The sequence below is a fragment of the Cibotium barometz genome, chromosome 28 (assembly GCF_041138505.1).
Source record: "Cibotium barometz isolate CiBa-2024 chromosome 28, ASM4113850v1, whole genome shotgun sequence".
NCBI classification, from domain to species: Eukaryota; Viridiplantae; Streptophyta; class Polypodiopsida; order Cyatheales; family Cibotiaceae; genus Cibotium; species Cibotium barometz.
Window position 1 is genome coordinate 3,523,848 of NC_141073.1, and position 20,466 is coordinate 3,544,313.

Here is a 20,466-nt window from a genome sequence, read left to right on the forward strand (position 1 = left end):
TTTTATAGGATGCATCATGCAAGCAAAGGCAAGCAAAGGGCCAAAGGCTAAAGCCTAAAAGAATCCCCAAAACGCCCAACAAAAGGCGAGAAAAACAAAAACAAAGGATTTAAAAAACGAAAAAAAAACCGTCGACTTAATTCGACCGAACCGCCACCGTACCGCCCGTAATGAACCGAACCAGACCGCCTGGGCGGTGCGTGAACCGGGTGCCACTGTGGGCTACTCCATAGACAAACCTACAATGCTCTAAATGCTTGCTAATGAACTACCTGCTATTGCTGACTTCTACATGCCATGATCTGATGAATTCTCCAAGTGGGTTAAAAGGACTGACTCTCGACTGACCTCTATGGCTAGGAGACTGACCTACGTAGCTCGTGCCTGACTGTCCCTGGACTGAGGACTCACAATGGGGTCATGATGTATGACAAATATTCCTATAAAAAGGTGTACTTCTATACAAAATGTTGCAAGGATGATCATGCCAGTGTGTCACTGTGTACCCCAGTGCAAAGTGCACGTGACATTCCCTACTCCTTAACTTGGCAACACGTTCAGGGTTTCCAAGTAGTCCGCCAACAACTGGGGATACTCCTGAAAGAACTCTTCATCCAGCATTACTGCTTCATGGGTTCCTCGGTCCTTAAACTTCATATAAAACTATCGTATTCTTCGACCGAAACCATGCTTCCATCTATGTAGGAGAATTTACTCTCGCTCTATGACTTCGGCTTCGTCGATCATATCCGGTTGTTGCTCTTCTGATATATCCTGCAATGTTGGACCTACATATGACTTCAACCAAGAAACATGAAAGACAAAGTGCATAGTCCAACTTTCCAGCAACTTTAACTTTAAAGAGAGATCACTTAACAAATGGGCCGATGTTTTTTTTTTTTTTTTGGAAAAACGATCCTTCTATTAGTTAATGAGAAAACGCCATAAGGCTACAAAGCTCACCTCACAAGGAGGGATAATAAACACAGTGAACACCGGAGCTCCACCCCCGTGGCTGGCCGCTCTCTGGGGGGGGGGGTACCTAGTAGTACATGCGGGAGGTGAGAAGAGCCAAACTGGAGGCCTGTAGTGCCAAGTGACAGCCTCGCCCCTCGCGATGAGAAAAGGGCCAGGCTGCCAAGTGCGGAGGAACGCCTTGCGGCGATCTCTCATGCGATCCGAGTCGCCCTGAAGTTTCCCCCAGTGTCCTCTCAAGGTGTGAATGATGTCCACCCAGAGGGCTTGTATGACCTCCGCCGGTGGAGTCGCCTGGCGGTCTATGGCCTCCCTGCATCAGGCTCTCCATATGTGCCAAGCCGTCATGCTGTTGATCATCTCCCATCTGTGCCCGTCCCCCTCCTGGGAGACTGCCGAAGAGAAGTCTGGCGTCGGAACCACCGCCATCGCCCTGTCAAAGACCTGGATGGTCACACTGCCAGGGACGTCCTCGTATCCAAGGGCCGGGCCGCTGTCCGTGGCCCAAGCCACCGCACCCCACGTCACCATCATCTCACCTGGCGAGCCTGCAAAAACCATCCTGAGAGCGCGCTGCCAGACCTACTGTGCCTGTGGGCAATCCCATAAGCAGTGCCGCTACGACTCCTGTGCATGGCCGCACCGAGGGCAAGACGCTGGGTGTCTGCCAAAAGCTAGCCAAGCCCCCACAGCCAGTCCTCTATGCGCTGTAAGCCAGAGAAAAAGCGTCACCTTCCGGGGCCGGAAGCTGGCCCAAAGGCGCTGCCAAAAGTCCCTAAGGAAGGCAGGGGAGAGCCCCTGTCGCCACCAATGCTCGGCCGCCGCCGGGGTGCCCGCTATCCTGTGCCTCTGGATCCGCCGCCCCAGCCTCGCTGTGTACTGAAAAAAGGGGGTGCCTGGGCTGGTAGGGGCCGAGTAGGGATCTCGCCAAAGCCACTCGCTTGGATCCCATTGAAGGCGAATAAGAGGCCTGCTGTCCCAAGCCCATAATCTCCAAGAAAAGTCCTCCCCTATCGAGGCCGGTGAGGGGTCTACATGCCACTGTCTCTGATGAAAGCCGACCACCCGCACCCTCTGAAAAATACAACCCTGGAACTCATCCAAAACTAGTCGGGTCCTCTGAAGCTGGCCTCCCTCTCCCACCTCGAAAGTGAGTGGGGCGACTCTCTCTGCTGAGCCGCAGACCGCTAGAAGGATCTCATGCCGAGTAAAGACGCCCATCCACTGTGGAGGTGGAGGGTCCTGTACTGGAGTCCGCCACTCCCGGGGGATGGCCGCCTCAATGTCCTGCCTCATCAACTCTCTGCCCCTCATCCCGCTGAGTCTCCTCTCCTGAGCCTCTAGAGGCAGCTGCTGAAAACATATCCAGTCGTCTAGGGACTGGGCTGGGCCGGAGCTCAACGGACCCCACGACACGTGAGATCGCGATCCAACCATATGACCACTAGGAAGTCGGATCAAGGGGTTCCAGATCAAAGGCTGCCTCAAGCGCTCCTCATCGGTGCTCGGGGGAGTCTGGAAGAGTGACGGCCTCAGATGCTCCCAGGCCCTCAGAAGGCTAGCTGCAAAACGCTCCTCGAAGCCAAGGCCCACTCCTCTGGATCGCTACTCTGTAAAGATCCACCTGATGCTGGGGGTAAAGGCATAATGCCCACCCTTATAGTGTGTACAAGCCCATAAGTTATAGTACATAGTACACTTAGTACTTTTAATGTACTAAGTGCACTATGTGTACTAGTGCAATATACATGTGTGATAGGGGAGTCACACACTCATGCAATCATGAGTTGACTTAGTCACACACTCATGCTATTGATGAGTTGACTTATCCCCACAACTCTCTCTCTCTCTCTCTCTCTCTCTCTCTCTCTCTCTCTCTCTCCCTTGTTGTTTTCTCTGTGTATGTCTCCCACATATGAATTAACCTAACCCTAATTCTTCCTTCTCCCACACAACTGGTATCAGAGCAAGAAGCGCCTTCCTCCCCTTTTCTGTAAGGCGTGGAGTGAGTGAGTGAGGCCGATCCTGTGAGAAACGGAGACAGCACTTACTGCTGAGGCAGAATGAGGTAGTGGGCGCCCAATTTGCTTGCACAGATGCTGTAGCGCTGCTACTCGGTGAAGAGGCCAGAAGCGAACCATAAGGCAGCAATACGTAAGCGTTGGGTCGACTGGCTGCTGGGTGTGAAGCGAAGGCTACCACAGCCGAATAGAGGCAAGGCGACGTCAACAAGCGGCAGCTAGGCGAATACAGACGAGCTGACTACTGGCGACGTGTTGCTACCAGGCGAAAACACAGGCGACGGTGTAAAACCACCGGGCGTCAATACAACCGGCTAAGCCAGGCGTCGAGCGTGAGCAGCGAGCGGAAACACATTAGCGAAGGCAGGGCGGACAGCGCTGGTCCACGTCACCCAAGGTGCAGTCCGACAAGGCCCACCTCAACGTCACCAGGCGGCCTATGTTGTGAAGCTGGCAGAAGAGGGTGGTAGCCACGGCGCCTCTCATAGCCACGCCCAAGAAGAGCAACACGTTGCCTGCTGAGGAAAGCTACGCTCCCCAGCCATCCGTACAGCTGCAGGTGCATCAGCAATACCTTCAACATACACACAGTCAGTGTGTACAGCAGCATCAACAGCAATCATCAACCCCTCTTTTCCTGCAACAACAAAACCCGCCTGCAAATCAAAGAAAAATCAGAAAATTACAAGGTGTCGAATTGCTCAATTTTTGAGCAAAATTGGCAAAATTGGGTGACATTGGTCACAATCAGGATCAATTTGCAGGAAATTGGTCACAATCGAGATCAATTTGCAGGAAATTGGATGTCGAAATTTGGGGCTTTTGATGTAATTGTGCAATTAAGCACTCATACATGCTGTATGATGTGAAAAATCGCACATTTGGGCAAAATTGCAGCAAATTGCAGTGCAAATCAAGGGGCTTTTGTGCCGATTTGGTTGATTTGCATGCAGGCGATCGCATTTGATGCTGTGGATAATGTGCTGATGCCTTACAAGCACTCAATGTGCCTGTAAATCAAGGGGCTTTCATGTATTTGATGTATATGTGGCCAGGGGGAAGCATCGTGAACACTCTGGATGCCTTCATGTGCGTCAATGTACCATGTATGATCAGAAATTGATCTTAAATCAAGGGGCTTTTCAAGTTCGTATGCTTGTTGAGCTTGGCAAAGCAGCAGGCAAGACATTTATGCCTTGAATCCTCAGAAATCAGCTTGCAGTCAAGGGGCTTTTGCCCAATTTCTGTATGGAACTGTTGTATGCAGTGTACGGGACTGTAAAAGTCTGATTTTCACTCATTTGGACAGCCAAAAGAGCACTTATTGCTATTGTACCTGTTGGTACAGATTTGGCACAGCTTTGTGCAAGTTTTGGCATGGCTGTACACTGTTTTGAGTGACCAAAAGGTTCAATTTCAGCTGCTGTACTTGCCGGTACAGGTTTGGTACATCATTTGTAAGCACTTGGTACTGTTGCACAGTACTTTGGAAGGGCAATAGAGCACATTTAAGGTGCTGTCCAAAATCTGCAGCAACCAGATTTTTGGTGATTTCATCACATAAAGTGGGAGAAAAGTTGCATTTGTGCTTCCGCAATGGGAGATAAAGCTTGGGAGAAAAAAAAAACTGTGAGCACTTTGTGTGCTTTTGGTGCAGTGTCTGCACATTTTGCAGGGAGTCAGGCATTGACAGGTTGCATATTGCTATGGCAACCACAGGTGAGAGCTCTTCATTGCTTCACATCAAGAAGCTTGAAGGCTCACATAACTATGATATTTGGCAAACCCAGTGCTACAATGTGTTGCTCCAAAAGAAGCAGCACAAGCCTATCAAAGAAAGGGGTGTAATGCCCGCTTCTCTTACTGCTGAAGAGTGGGAAGATATGGATGAGCTGGCAAGATCTACTATCATGTTGTCTGTGTCAGACTCATTACTTTTCAGCATTCGTGAAGAGAAGACAGCTTGGGGAATGTGGCAGAGATTGCAGGACTTGTATGCCCAACAAAGTGCCTCAAGCAAAGTGTATTGGTTGAAGAAACTCATAGGTCTTCAGATGAAGGAAGGGGCGTCTATGACAGCCCATCTAAATGAGTTTAATGGTATTGTCAGCCAGGTCATTAATCAAAAGTTGGCAATGGACGATGAGTTCAAAGCCACTTTTCTGTTATGCACTTTGCCAGAGAGTTGGGACACATTCAGAACAGCCACTAGCAATTCGCATGCTATGCTGTCATATGCAGATGTTGAGGGTGCTCTTCTTCAAGAAGAGATGAACAGGAAAAACAACTCTGTTGGAAAGTCCAATGCAATGTGGCTGCCCCCCATCTTGTCCTCTGCATCCTCCAGCATGTTGCAGTCCCCCCCTAGGCACCAATGGTCTGCCATGGGGAGGGACTGCCTAATGGTGCTCCAGAACTCGGCTCTCCCGGTCGCCCCATTAGGGGAGTAGAAGTTGAGGAAGCCAATGCGGTCTTCCCCAACCCGAAGGATGATCCACTGCGCTCAACCCTAGACCAGAGTGCCAGAATCCACAACCTCGAATAGAAGCTGCTCGCTGACTGAGATGCATACTCCACCCTGGTTCCCCTGGGAGCCATATGCCGGTGACCAAAAAGTGTGACTCCTGCCTGGCAAGATCTTCCCGCGCAGGTGCGGGTACGCCCGGCAGAAAGGTGGTGTTCCTGGATGAAAAGGATATCTATGGGTCCTCCAACGAGAGCCCTCTGGATCTCCTGGCGAAGTCTGCCCCGACCAATGTAGCAGCGATGTCCACCAAGACCCTGGATGTTCCATGAGAGGATCCTCATGGATGAGCTATGGCAAGTGAAGCAGTGGGCCGATGTTAATGCAAGAGAAGAGAGATTTTAAACATTTCAATACAATATGGAAGGTAGCTTGGCCGGACAAATGCTGGGAGTCCAGATGCAGAAGAATTTGGGGATCCAAACTGCCAACACATGCTCAGACTTTTTTGTGGAGAATCATGGTTGGGGCTCTTTCGTTAGGCTATAAGCTGATGATCACAAATATGGCCTCAAGGATATGCCCAAGATGCAAAGCAGCCATCGAGGATTTCAAGCATGCCTTTTGGGATTGCCTGGCATTAAGATCCTTTTGGACACAGCTCTCTAAATGGGGGAAGGGGGGGGGGGGACATTTTTGGGCTGCAATGTACATGGTCCCATTGGGTTTTGGGTAAAAAGATTGGTCCAGCAGAGGAGAGTAATAGCCTTTTTGGATTTGCAAGATTTACATGCCTGTGGGAGATTTGGTCTACGAGGAACACTCTGGTCTTTGTTAATGATGGCATGCAAAGTGTAGATCCTAAGAAGGTTATCTATTTAGTGAAAGCTAACATTGCTAGTCTGGTGAGTGTAAACAGATGGGAGTCAGATACAATGAAACTACTCACTAAGAGGATATTGGATTGAGCAGTTTCTGTGAGTAGTTCTTCTCTTGATTGTTTGAGAAGACTAACCCACAGTTTATATGTACTCTTTTCTTATTATTAATATAGATACATCTTCAGTTTTTTTTTTTTACACCAATGGGATACCAAAACCAAGCATACATAACTTACAAAATCAATCCACAATTGTCATACACTGTGTGTTTCTAGATTCAACTGAGGCGGGAAGAGGACCTAAGCAGTCCATACTGATGTCGTGAAAAAGTCCCTCTGGAATGGGCAAAGGCTGAAGTGACCATGTATGTTTCGTATGTGGAACTTTCACCTTTTGACATATCTGACATGCTTGGACGTGTTGGTGGACATCCCGTCGCATTTTAGGCCACTCTAACTTCTCCAAGGTAATGTTGATACCCCTATGACCTCCGACAAGAGAATCATGGACATCATGGAGGAGGACTTGGTGCTTTCTTTGAGTACATAGAGACGGTTCTTGAAAAACAACCAACCATCCTCTATACTGTAGTGGCCTGGTCCAAAACTGAGCGCCAACTGATATTGAGTCCCGAATTCTTCCAAATCCGGATACTGTGCCTTTATGTTCTCCAAGTCTTTGCGTTGAATTTCCAACACAGTGGACTCTTGCAATGTTTGGATTGTGCCTTTTCAACTAAGAGCATCGACAACGAGCTTAGTCTTACCAGGAACATATTCAATCATTTCCCCAAATTGTTGAAACAATTAACTCCATCAGGAATGCCTGTCACTCCATTGGACACTGGGCATGGTTTGTAACCATTTAAGTGCATGGTGATCTATCTTAACCGTGAAATCTCTTCCATAAAGGAAGTGCTTCCAATGTTTAAGCGCGATCATCACCCCCAGAACATAGTGGTCAAGTACTTTAGGTACGGTGCGGTATGGTATGTGTAGAGTACGAGTACGTAAAGTACGCATCAAGATAAGTACTTTAAGTACATTCATGTTTTTTACTATATATATATATATATATATATATATATATATATATATGTATGTATGTATGTATGTATGTATGTATGTATGTATGTATGTATGTAAAATAAAAAATATCCAACATCCATACAAAAATAGCATGAAAGACAATGGTAATACTGAAATGAAAACTAATCTATTAACTACTGAGCAATGACCACTGACTAAAATAATTAAAAAATGGGCCAAATAAGTGTTATACATTGAACCTCATATTTGGTACGAAGACATTATCCATACGAGATACGGTACGTATGGAGTGGCACGGAAAGTACTAAAGGTACATATCGGATGAGTATGGGTACGGAATGCAACTATGCCCCAAAAGCTCTTTGTCATACACTGAATAATTCTTTTCGGCGTTATTTAACTTGTGACTATAATAAGCCACTGGCCTACCATCTTGCTGTAAAAAACAACTCCATTGGCTAGGTTACTAGCATCGGTAATCACCTCGAAAGAATCATCCCATGATGCCAACTTCAAAACTAGTGCTGCAGAGGCAACTTTCTTCATTGCCTGGAATGCCTCTAAAGCCTTGCCCGTAATAGACACTTTCTGGCGATGAGTCTTCATGCCCTTGAGAAAATCGATGAGAGGTGCTGCAAGGTCAAAAAACTTGTTTATATGCGTACTGTAGACCTGACAAAGACCCGCAAATGAGCAGATTTCCTGGGCTGTCATGGGAATATCCAAACTGAGAATGGCATGTACCTTTTCAAATCGAGGCTAATACCTAATGAACTGATGATGTATCCCAGTTAATGAATTTCCACTAGTCCAAACTCACTTTCCTTGGCATTAATAAACAACTCATTGTCCTGCAAGAGTTGCAAAACTTGTGCCACATCTCGCTCATGCTGCTCTGCAGTCATAAGGATGTTATCTAGGAAGATGAAGACGCATTTGCCAATGAGATTCCGAAAAACCCGAGACATCATCTTGTTGAACATTGTTGGTGCATTGGTGAGTCCAAAAGGACATCACCACAAATTCATAGTGGCCGTGCTTAGTCTTGAAGGCGGTTTTTGGAATATCGGCCTCAAAGATCCGAACCTGATGGTAGCCACTCTTAAGATCTATCTTAGAAATAAAATTTGCACCATTGAGTCGCTCTAGGATGTACTCTATTCTAGGTATGGAGAATCTATTCTTAACTATTAGCTTATTGAGCGCCTTTCATTGGACCTGAATGTGGAAAATGAGTGGAATTCCAAGAATGCTCCGATCCCCGAGAATCATGATGGGCTCAAGAAAACCTTCAACAATGGTGAAAGTGTCTTGCCTCCAATTAGAAATGGGTGCATACTATCTAAACCACTGGATCCCGAGGATCATATCACAACCTAAAAGAGAGGAAACAATGAAATCCCGCTAGAATGTTGCCCTCTACACCTGAAACTCAAACTATCGAGCTTTATGAGAGATGTTTGTACGTACACCAAGTGTAAACCCATCCACATCTAAATGGGTAAGGAACCAAGGTACAGCTCATCTTGTTTGCCAACTGCAGAGAGATGGCATCTTCAAAACTGCCCATGTCGAAGAGGACAATGAATTGATGTCCCCTTGTAGCGCCATAGGCACGGATAAAAGCCTTTGTCTGTCCCTCAACCTCACCCTCCTACTTATCATCAAATACTACTCGTGGCACCGAGCAATAGCGGAACGGCGTTAGAGGCTGATGGCAGAGGTGTCAATGGGGATGCTATGGTTGCTAAAATGGAAGTGGATGCCTTGGCAAACTTTTCAGCATGAAGGTTAGTGCAATCTTTCTTCCCATGTCCCATAATGTGGCAGAAGAAACAATGGTTCTATGTCCTGTACTGTATCTGTTTCATCCGACTCGAGGTAACCTCCAATGATGCCCTCCTTAGCTTTGGGCGTAGAATATTTCTTATTGCCCGATTGACCCTAAGATATTTCCTGTTGGTCCTTTTGGTCTTTGTTGTTCTAAGCCCCTTTACCCTAGGTAGATGACTGCTCTTGGGGCTTAGGATTAGACTGTACCTGCTTGGGCTTACCTCCGTTCACCATCACTTCTTGATTTTGAGCAAGGATCAATGCCCCTACATAGGTCTGCGGCTCAAAATTCCTAACTGGGTACCTAATGTTAGTGTCTAAACCTCGAATGAGCTACTTTAGCTCATCTTCTTCCGATATGCCCAGCTGTTGCTGGGCCATGGTAATGACCTTGTTGGAATAGGTCAAAACAAGAGAACCACCTTGAGTGAGTTTGTAAAACTCGTCCTCAAAATTGGTCATATACTGTGGTGGAAGAAAATGGGCTTTAAGGTCAACCACGAAAGTAGCCCTATCAAATTGGAATTGGCCTAAGATGGGTTTTGTGTGAAGTTGTGCCGAATGCTACCACCAAGTAACAGCTTCCCCAATGAGTTGGGATCACATGGACTTTGTTTTGTGAATCTATAATTTTAGCTAAAGAAAAATGTACTTCAAATTGATGAATAAACTGAGTAACAACAGCATGATATCATACTTACTAAAATTTGCAAAGGTTCGTATGATGGTGGTGATAGGGGCAGTGGTGGACGAGGTATTCTGAGCCATCTTGGGGAGGGATGCCAGAATGTGTGCCATCGACTCCTGATGCTCGATTTGCAAAGCCTCCCAATTGAGTCTTTGCTGAAACTCTCGGTCTCTATTTTTTTCTTCTGCTGCTTTTCTTCTTGCTTCTTCACGTCTTTCGTCGTCTTTTCTTCTTTGTTCCTCGAGACCGAAGAACATATAAGCCAGATCTGAGAGGCCTTCTTTGGACTTCTCTTTTTCTACGGCAAGCTACATCTTCAGAGAATTTATTTGCTCCATCATTATTCTCAGGAGCTTCTGTGCTTGGCAGAATTGTACTTTTTTGGGGTGTGTCGCTTTGGAAGCTTTGTGCCTCCATAACTTCCTACTCGCTTTCTGCTTGATGCAATTTCTCTCTCGACATGGTGGAGGCCTGGGCGTCTTTTCCGGACCACAGTTTTACCATCCACCGGATGCTCTCAATTCTTTAGGTAGCCGAGTTGGGTCACTAACCTGATGCTCTAATACCAATGTACATGCATAGAGGTTGATTGACCTCAGCTGAGTATCCACTAATCCGAGGCACTGCAGAAGACTCTTCGTGCCACTTATGCAAGTCCAGATAGCTATAGGACTGCACATATGCTAGCTGAATGCTAAAGAGGTGCTTCACTATAAGGCTAGGGTTGATAGGATGACTTAACTAATACTTGAACTACTGATGACTTTGTTGAAGACTGAATGATTAATGAGGGACTGAAGCGCTTGCTTATATATGCTCTAGGGCTGCTGGTCGGTCCAAATAAGCTGTCAGCCAAGTCCATCTTGGACAAAAAATGCTGTAAATAATCAACAAAAGACTGCGCATCTGTTAGATACTGCCCAGCTTGCTGTTTGCTTACCACAGGCTGCAATCAGCGGCCGACTGCCTCTGTAAGACATCTACATGCTGCTGACTCATATGGCTTGTTTATTGCCCTTATGGGCTGGCCCATAGACAAACCTACAATGCTCTAAATGCTTGCTAATGAACTACCTGCTATGGCTAACTTCTACATGCAACGATCTAATGAATTCTCCAAGTGGGTTAACAGGACTAACTCTCGACTGACCTCTATGGCTCGGAGACTGACCTATGTAGCTCGTGCCTAACTGTCTTGGACTGAGGGCCCACAATGGGGTCACGGCATACAACAAATATTCCTATGAAAGGTAGTACTTCTATACAAAATGTCGCAATGATGGTGTCACTATGTACCCCAATGTAGGGTGCACGTGACATCTTCGACAATCATCTTTAGCCTGGGCACCTCATAGCAACAAACATTCCATGATGCTATCTCAATGTCTAAGAGGAGAGGTTGGTGAGTACTTGATTCTCCCAAGATCAATATACTTTATTTGAGGGAGGGGTCGGCCGTTCCGGCTCATTGTGTGTCTCTTGCCAATTCAGTAATTTACTTCTTGTATTTGAGCAAGTGTCCATCAAATCTTAGAGTATTTAAGTGTATTGATTAGCATTGTGTTCAACCAAGTTACATTGGTATCAGAGCATACGGTTCTCTTTCACTTCTATTGTGAGAGACGATCGCCGTGAACACTAGCTATCTCTACACTTAGAACATTATGGACAGCCATACAATGAATGTTGGAGATGCTAACACAAGAGGCAAGGACAATGAAATGCATACTTCCAATGCTTTACAGGATGAGCAAACTCATGTGGTGCACAATAGGGAACATGAATATGTGGGACAGCCGTCCCGTGGCAAAGAGAAGATGCAGAAAGAAGAGTCCATAGTCTTGAGGGCTGAACTTACTCGTATGCAGGCTCTTCTCCATGCACAACAAGAAGAATTGAATCTCTACCGCCGCGAGGATCCATTGGTACATGACCGTTTGAAGGCCAAGAAAGCTGAATCTTATATGGATCATGCAATGGCAATGATTGCTCAAGAGTTCCACATGCAACCCAGGGATGCAGCATGTGCATACTTGGCTCGTACCGAGGATGCCTATGTAGAAAAGGCAACCATCCCACATGTCTTGAAATCCCCATAGGTGTCCGAACAAGAACTTATGTCTAAGAGAATGAATCTCCATGCTATGGGAGAGAAACAATCAGTGACTTCACGCCATGCAAGAATACCTTATGTAGCCCGTGAAGGATACAATGTTTATGGCAGTGGTCAAAATGTATGTCAAATGCCATTGCCGGCTAAAAATGTGCATGCACAACACATGCAACATGGGCTGCAATTTTATGTTGGTGCAGGTATTCCGCGTATCTCTCATGCCACTCATGCCTTCGAGTGTGCTCCTGAGGGAGAAGCTATGGCTGAAAATGTATCAATGCATGTTGAGGGGCCAGTCATGCCTCATGCTTACAGGGCACATGTATCTATGCCGTATGCATCACCTTTTGGTCCTAAAATGATGCCAGTCACAGGGGCTGTTCCAATGGACAAACATGGGGGAAAACATGTTGAGATGCACGCACATGCATCAAAGTCTCGTGACTTCAAAGCCGGAGACAAATCTGTGAAGTTTGACACATATCATGGGGAATATGATGCATCAAAGGCACTTGCTTTTATTGCCCAGTTTGATATTGCTTTCAGTGATCAGGATTTCACTCAGAAATCCATGATCCGGCATGTAAGCATGTTCATAAAAGGCACTGCTGCCCATTGGTGGCTCACGGAGAAGCTCTCACCGAATCCTGTTAGATCATGGGAAGAGTTCAAGGAGAGGTTCTATGCTCAATTCTTGCCTCCCAATGCATTGAATGAGATAGCAATGAAGTGGGACTGGGTGAAGCAAAATGAGGGGGAATCGGTAAATGCATATGTACAAAAGTTTTGGAAAGTGCTTTTGGAGGTGTCTCCATTTATGCATGTCAACGAGGCGGAAAGGAAGAGAAGGTTTCAATCGGGATTGCAACCCGTGCACAAAGCGGGACTACAAATGTATCCTGGTCATTCCTTACACCAACTAATCGCAACAACCACCGCCACCGAGCAATTGGAACTCAAATTGAGTCGATCCAATAAGGCTAAATCCTCATTTCAAGGCAAAGAGAGGGCTGTCCAAAACCTGCAAAATAATGAACAGCCACCTAAAAAGGACCAAAACCAAGATAAAAATGATCCAAAGGCTGAAAATAACACTACCAAGAAGCGTCCCTTCAAACTGAGAGACTATGGTCTCACTCCGGAGCAAAAAAAGTAATATATGAGTGAGGGAAAATGCTTTACCTATGGTAGCACCGAGCATATTGCAAAGGGATGCCCAAACAAGAAGAAGCATGATAATGTAAATGCATCCTAATGTGCATATGGTTCCGAATGTGCAGGGCAACACTTCACATGATAGCAAAGACAGGGTTGTATGTAAAGCTTGGGGACAGCTCAAGGATCATCCCGCTTTGTTCATGTTTGATGATTGTGCATCTGAAAATTTCATATCCACACAGATGGCAGCTGCTTTGGGTATTGAAGTGGAGGACATGGGTCCAACTTCCGGATTTGCAAAAGCCTTTTAGTGTGGAATGTGATGCATCTGGAAATTGCATAGGAGTTGTCCTTAATCAAGAGGGACATGCCGTGGCTTATGAGAGCCGTAGATTGCATGATGGAGAGCTATCTCTTGGCATTTAAGAGAAAGAGCTCTTGGCTGTCATTCATGCACTTGCTATATGGAAACATTACCTTCTTGGGGGGCTGATTTCACTGTGAAGACAGATCACCAGAGTTTGAGGTATTTTCTTACCCAAAATAAGTTGTCAGAGAAGCATATGAGAATGGCCAATTTCCTCTCTATGTTTCATTTTCAGATCTTGCACACCCCAGGAAAGAAGAATGTAGTGGCCGATGCATTGTCACGCAAGCCATATGTAGCAACTATCTCGGTTGCCTCTCATGGGGACTTGTCTGCCATGCGTGATTTGTATTATACGGATGCTGATTTTGCCACTATTTGGGCTGATTTGATGGCTCGTCATGCACATCCCTCATATGTGATCAAAGAGGGTTATCTCATAAAAGATAATTGCCTATGTGTGGTGTCTGACATGAGGCAAAAGGTTTTGGATGAGTACCATGCTCCTCCATATGCTGGTCATAGAGGCATAATGCCTACTGCGCACATGATTGAGCGGTATTTCTTTTGGCCAAGTATGTGGAAGGACATAGAGACACATGTACGTGCATGTATCACCTCTCAAAAGGTGAAATTTGATAGACAAAAGGCACCAGGTTTGCTTCAGCCATTGCCTATTCCCACGCAGCCATGGGAAAGTATTACACTGGCTTTCATTATGGACTTGCCACGCACCCAACAGGGTAATGATGCAATTTGGACAATTGTGGACAGGTTTAGCAAGCAAGCTCATTTCTTGCCGGTCAAAAAGACCATCAAAGCTGAGCATATGGTTAAAATATATCTTGCACAAGTGTTCAAGCATCATGGAATGCCGAAGTCCATTGTGGGGAATAGAGATCCCAGGACTACAAGTCTCTTTTGGCGGGCCTTATTTGATAATATGGGCACCAAATTGGACTTCTCATCAGCTTATTACCCTCAAACGGATGGGCAAAGCGAGGCTACAAATTCAGCCGTGTTGGATCTCTTAAAATGTTATGTGGTGGATCAGAAGTCTTCTTGGGAGAAGTACTTACCACTTGTGGAATTTGCATACAACAACACGGTGCACGCATCTACGGGAAAAGCCCCGTTTGAGATTGTTTATGGTAAGGTGGTTTTGCCACCCATTCTTCGCACAAAGGATGAGATATTTGCAGCTGATGAGTATATAAAGACTTGGATATTGCTTTTGCTCAGGTGCGGGCAGCCATTGCAAGGTCACAAGACAAGCATAAAAAGGCTGCCGACAAGCATAGAAGGCAATTGGATGTTAAAGAGAATGATTGGGTATTGCTGAAATTTGAGAAAGCAAGACTTGCAAAGAGGCGTGGCAAAGAGGGTGCATATCCTAAGCTTGCAACCAGGTACTATGGGCCTTTTCGAGTGATCGAGAAGATCAATGAAGTGGCTTTCCGATTAGCATTACCTAGTCATTGGCACATACACAATGCTTTTCATGTGAGTCTCCTTCACAAGTATGTAGGGCCGGAGCCCAGTGAGACGGTCATTGAGGATCCACCAGAAGTGGATGAGCTTGAGGAGATCTTGCAGCCAGAGCAGATTGTGTATCACAAGGAACGCAAGCTTGCTGCAGGCAAAGTTGTGAGGCGTTACCTTGTGAAGTTTAAGAACTATCTTCCCATTGATGCTAAATGGGTAGATGAAGAGTTCTTCAGAGATTGCCCACATGTTACTTGGATGCTTTTCAGTTGCGGAACAACTGTTTAGAAGCTGAGGGGCATGTCACCATTTGGCCACCCAATTGGTCCACCCGTGCTTTCTTATCATGTATGTACATTGGACTGGTGTCCATGGCAGTTGTATATGCCGGGGATTGATGCCACTCATGTGATACTATGGACTTGGCTTTCCGTTGGGACTTGTGCCTCCATGTACATGCCAAGAAATGCTTGGTGGATTGGTGTTCCATTGGATCTAGTACCTCGTGTACTTGCCTGGAGCACGTCTATTTTGGTATAGTCTCATGAACGGGGATTGTCCATACCAATGCTGCATTGCATAGCATCTTTATGTGCTTGCTTGCAATTGAAATTGCATGCTATTTTCATGCTTCCTTGACCAATGTGTAGTTCCGGGTAAGGGGACGCCCGCCCGCGAACCGTGCGTATGAAACTGTCTGCTGACATGGTTATGTGGCATGTGTGACAAGTGGTAAGTATTGGTCATAAACTTGGCCTTAGGAGTTAGCACTAATTTATAAGTGAGGGTGTACACACTTCATTAAGTTTTGGGCGACCAAAACTCAGTTATAAATTATGACCAGCCCGGTGTTCACACACACTGATGTCCACCGCCGAGACCTTATCCCCTTTGTACAAAGGGAGAAACCAGCCATGTGTCCACTCTAGCTTGCTCCTCCACAAAGCACCTGCCTGCCACCTACACTGGACAACTCACCACCTCACTCTTCCTCCTCTCTCTAGAGATGGGCACCTCCTTCATGAGGGTTGTTGGGCTGCATTTTCTGCACTTTTCTCCTTCCCAACTCCATATCCAAGCTTGCTAAGGTGTTTCTCAAGCTTCCAAGAGTGTTTCCGGGTGCTAATCACTCTCCTACACACTCCCAATGACTGAAATTCAACAAAACAGCTCTCTTTATTGCTGTAATTTCTGGTCTTTTGCTGAAAACCCTAATTTCAGCCCTCCTTTCTCAAGTAGAACCATACCTCTTGAAGACTTTTATCGAGAAGAAATGCAACAAATCGAAGATCTCAACACTCCAAAGACTTCCATCGCAAAGACTTCCGCTGTCACCGACTCTACTTGCAATTGGTAAGCTTTAATGCTTAAATATGGAAGCAAGTAGCAAGAGGGAGAAACCAGATTCCAAGATCACATATCCTATGTAGTGTTCTCTTGTCCTACGTGCTCTCTTGCAGATTGTTGCTACCATGTGTTGGTGGAACAATAGAGAGCAGATGGTAGAGAACATGGGCACTTGAGAGGGTAGTGTGGATTGCAAGTCTACATCAACAACCACATGTTTGCAATACTATATTCATATGCATTGGTATTGAAATCTGGTCAAAAATGCCCATGACACTATGTACTTGATTCTCCCAAGATCAATATACTTTATTTGAGGGAGGGCCGTTCCGGCTCATTGTGTCTCTTGTCAATTCAACAATTTACTTCTTGTATTTGAGCAAGTGTCCATCAAATCTTAGAGTATTTAAGTGTATTGATTAGCATTGTGTTCAACCAAGTTACAGGATCCGACCCCGACCGCACTGCTATGATTATGGACCTTTTGAGTCATACCTTTGAGATGACTAATCTTGGTCTACTCCACTACTTTCTTGGCATGGAGGTTTGGCAGTGCCCACAGGGGATATTTCTCTCTCAACAAAAGTACGCTTCTCACATTTTAAAGCGGTTTGGTATGAAGTACTGACGCTCATTATCTTCCCCTATGGACCCAAATCAGAAATTGAGTAAAGACAATGCCTCTCCACCCTATCATGATTCTACTCAGTACAAAGAGCTCATCGGCTCGCTTATTCATCTCACCATTACTAGGCCTGATCTTTCTTGCAACGTTAGTGTCCTAAGTCAGTTCTCAATTATATACAAGACACCTTGACACATGGAATTTCATGTGACTCTAGTCTCGATTTGGTTGGATATTCAGATTCTGACTCAGCAGGTGATCCAAATACCCGGAGGTCTACTATGGGCTATTGTTACTTAGTACCAGATTCATTTCTTGGCAAACGAAGACGCACCCTACAGTTGTCGGTTCTTCAACAAAAGCAGAGTATCGTACTTACTTTGAAACAATCAAAGAGCTTCTATGGCTTCATCAATTGCTTGATCATCTTCATGTCCCTCCTCCAATGCCTACTGTTGTCTACTCCGATAGTCAGAGTGCCATGGCTCTTGCACGGAACTTGGTCTTCCACTCAAAGTCCAAGCACATTGCCATTCATTATCATATGGTTAATGACTACTTGGCGCTCAATACCTTAACACTTGAGTATTGTCCTACTAGGGACAACGTGGCGGACATCTTCACTAAGGTGCTTTCCAGACCAACTTTGGATCACTTATTTCCACGCGCTGGTATCGGTCCTCTTTAGTGGGGCTGAAGAGGAGGTGTTGCAAGGGTCATCTGCACTGTTCTGGGTGCTTCCCTGCTGTTTCTGCACCTTCGGAGAACCTCAACCAGCCTGGGAATTTTCCCATATTTTTCTGGATTGTTTCCCACATTTTTGGCACTTTTTTCTGGCATGTTCCATTTTATGCTCCAGTCGGCCTGCTTTATGCTAGCCGACTCGGCTCTCTAGGTGCTATATAAGCATGGGCTTTGCCCTCAATTGTAACTTCTCATTTTCCGCATATTCTGGAATCTTGGCTGCACCTACGGTGTGCCTCGTGCTGCCTACTCCAGCTTTGTAACCACCTTCTAGTGTATATGATCTTCCTTCAGTTCTTGTGCATCCTGTATTTGTGAACTTCACTTCTCTTTCATTGTTTGGCACTTTGTCAGATGGTAACTTAAGCAGGCTGAGGTTAGCACATGGACATACAATGTTGTTGAAAACCGTACCAACTTACTATGCTAGGAGCTCATAGAGTAAGAGTGAGAGAAGGAATCATCAACCCCTTTCTAAATCTACAGTAAGACTAGGCTGTCATATACACCTTCAATGGCGATAAACCGCTGAGCAGATCCCCAACCCCTCTCTACCAATGAAACTCAAAATCAAAACCTGCATAGTTTCTACCCCATGCATAAAACCTTCATGACAATGTTGTATATAATATTAGTCCCTTTCAAAGATTGGAAATAAAAGCATTTTATTCAAGGGCAAACAAACATAGGGTTTCGCAATAACAAATACCTCTCCACGATGCTCAGGCCCAGGCCAGTTCCTCCATACAACCTTGTTGTGGAACTATCTGCTTGTGAGAACGCCTTGAAAACCTCCTTCTGTTTTTCTTCGCTGATGCCAATGCCAGTATCACTTACCGAAAACAGTAGAGTCAGTTTTGTACTGTCCTCGATGCTGTCAAGAAGAAGGCTGCTTTCCGACGGGCCTGCTTCTTGGGAAGTCAATAATCTGAATGCCGAAGACCCTCTTCCTGTTTCAGAAAAAGAAGCTCTACCGCTCCTGCCTTGGTGATCTATGCATCTCTCTAGTGGAATTTCAGGAGCAATATTTTCCTCTACTACGAAGGGCTCTGGAGTGACTTCACCTTGTTCAGAATTTTTCAAACAACTTCTTGAGTCTTTTCTATTAAACATTGGCAACCTCTTCTCGTTATAAATACTCATACTCAAGCTCCCTCTTGCACTTAGCACTTCTGAAATTTCTCCTTCATATAGCTGTGCAGAGAGAAAGACGGATCCTTCTTGGGTGAACTTGATTGCATTACCAACTGCGATAAAGAATAAAGCTATTGATTCAACCAAAGCATACATGTGTGAAAGCAAAATCTCAACTAGTGATGCATGGGCAGTGAATACACAACGAAAAAGATATAATTTATCAGGACAATTGAGTCTCACTGTGCAAAAGTTAAATGTTATATTTTTTTATTAAGAGCATTTAAACACAAGATGGTAGGTTTAACATTTATATTGAAGCTTTTCGTCTCATAGACCTTTTGTTTATAGTTTTTATACTCCTCTATATATATATATATATATATAGAGAGAGAGAGAGAGAGAGATATGGTGACCTTTTGTTTATAGTTTTTATACACCTCTATAAAGAGAGAGAGAGAGAGAGAGAGAGAGAGAGAGAGAGAGAGAGAGAGATGGTGACCAGAAAACACATCATACCAAGATTAAGTATACATTGTTGCAACCGCCCGGCATCACCGACCAAATGGACAGGCACATCTCGAGAGACATTCCATGATAACTTTAGCCGCTTTTGTTTGGCTCGAACCTGCACATCAAAAATGCATTCTCTCTCTCTCTCTCTCTCTCTCTCTCTCTCTCTCTAATAGGCCACTATGGCCTCTTAGAGACGTTAATATATCACTTCATTTCATTTCTCTCTGCCATTACCTCGGAGCTTACTTCAGATCTTTTTTTTTCCAGCAAAGAGACTTCTATTAAGTAATATAAAATCATACAAAGGGCGATCTAAAAGGTAGAGAGATCTCAACCAATGGGGGCACTATGCTGCCATAATAGCCCCATAGGAGTGGAGGAGAAGAAAATACCATGGTTCCATTCTCCAATAAATCTGTTGTGTTTTGTTTGCACAGCTCTAGAAGATCCCTATATATGGGCCTAGGTGACCAAAAGAGTATGAATGATGTCACTCCATATACTGCAAATACACTGGGTGTCATAAACATGAGTACCCTCGAAGGCCTTTGAGCATCTAGTCTCCCAGATATGCCACACCGTGATACTAGCAATAATCTCCCAGGTGGTGTCATTACTTAGCAGAGGTGGTGTGTACCATACCTATCATAACTTGGGGATATCTTGAAGCAAACATCTCTAAGCTATGCCCCTAAGGACAAGTATAACAAGATCAGCTCTCCTGCCTTCAAAAACAAGCTGCGGGCTAGATTGACTCAACCATGCAATAGCACCCCCAGTAGCTGGGCTATAGATACCCAGATCCTCTCTGCTCCTTTTGCACTCCCATAAGCAATGATACATTGTCTCGGATGGAGCTGGGCAACTAGGACAAGAGGGATCCATTCCGAAAATAGATCTCCATTGGTTAGTGGGCAACCCACCGTGTAGAAACAGCTGGAAGAAGTAGGATAGCTAGCTCCTCATGTATGAGTGCTATAGCCTCTACCAGAATCTCCACCGAATAGGGGGGTGTAATGTCATACGCCTCCCAAAGAGGCCTAAGAGTCTCTGCATCTGTCCAAGC

The 20,466-nt window shown here is 45.4% G+C and overlaps 1 protein-coding gene across 4 annotated transcripts in view; it reads right to left on the bottom strand.

The window, feature by feature from the left end:
* LOC147622393 (histidine kinase CRE1-like) overlaps nt 1–20,466 on the bottom strand; it is a 54,856-nt gene that overhangs the window by 21,081 nt on the left and 13,309 nt on the right. For all 4 annotated transcript variants that reach the window (XR_015269432.1, XR_015269433.1, XM_086821932.1 and 1 more), the window contains 2 exons: nt 19,404–19,512; nt 18,460–18,997 (listed from right to left, as the gene is read on the bottom strand). Coding sequence is in view for 2 of the 4 variants with exons in the window: in XM_086821932.1 (XP_086678058.1) it covers nt 18,460–18,997; nt 19,404–19,512 (647 nt within the window). In the remaining 2 variants the exon portion in view is untranslated. The remainder of the gene's footprint in view (nt 1–18,459; nt 18,998–19,403; nt 19,513–20,466) is intronic.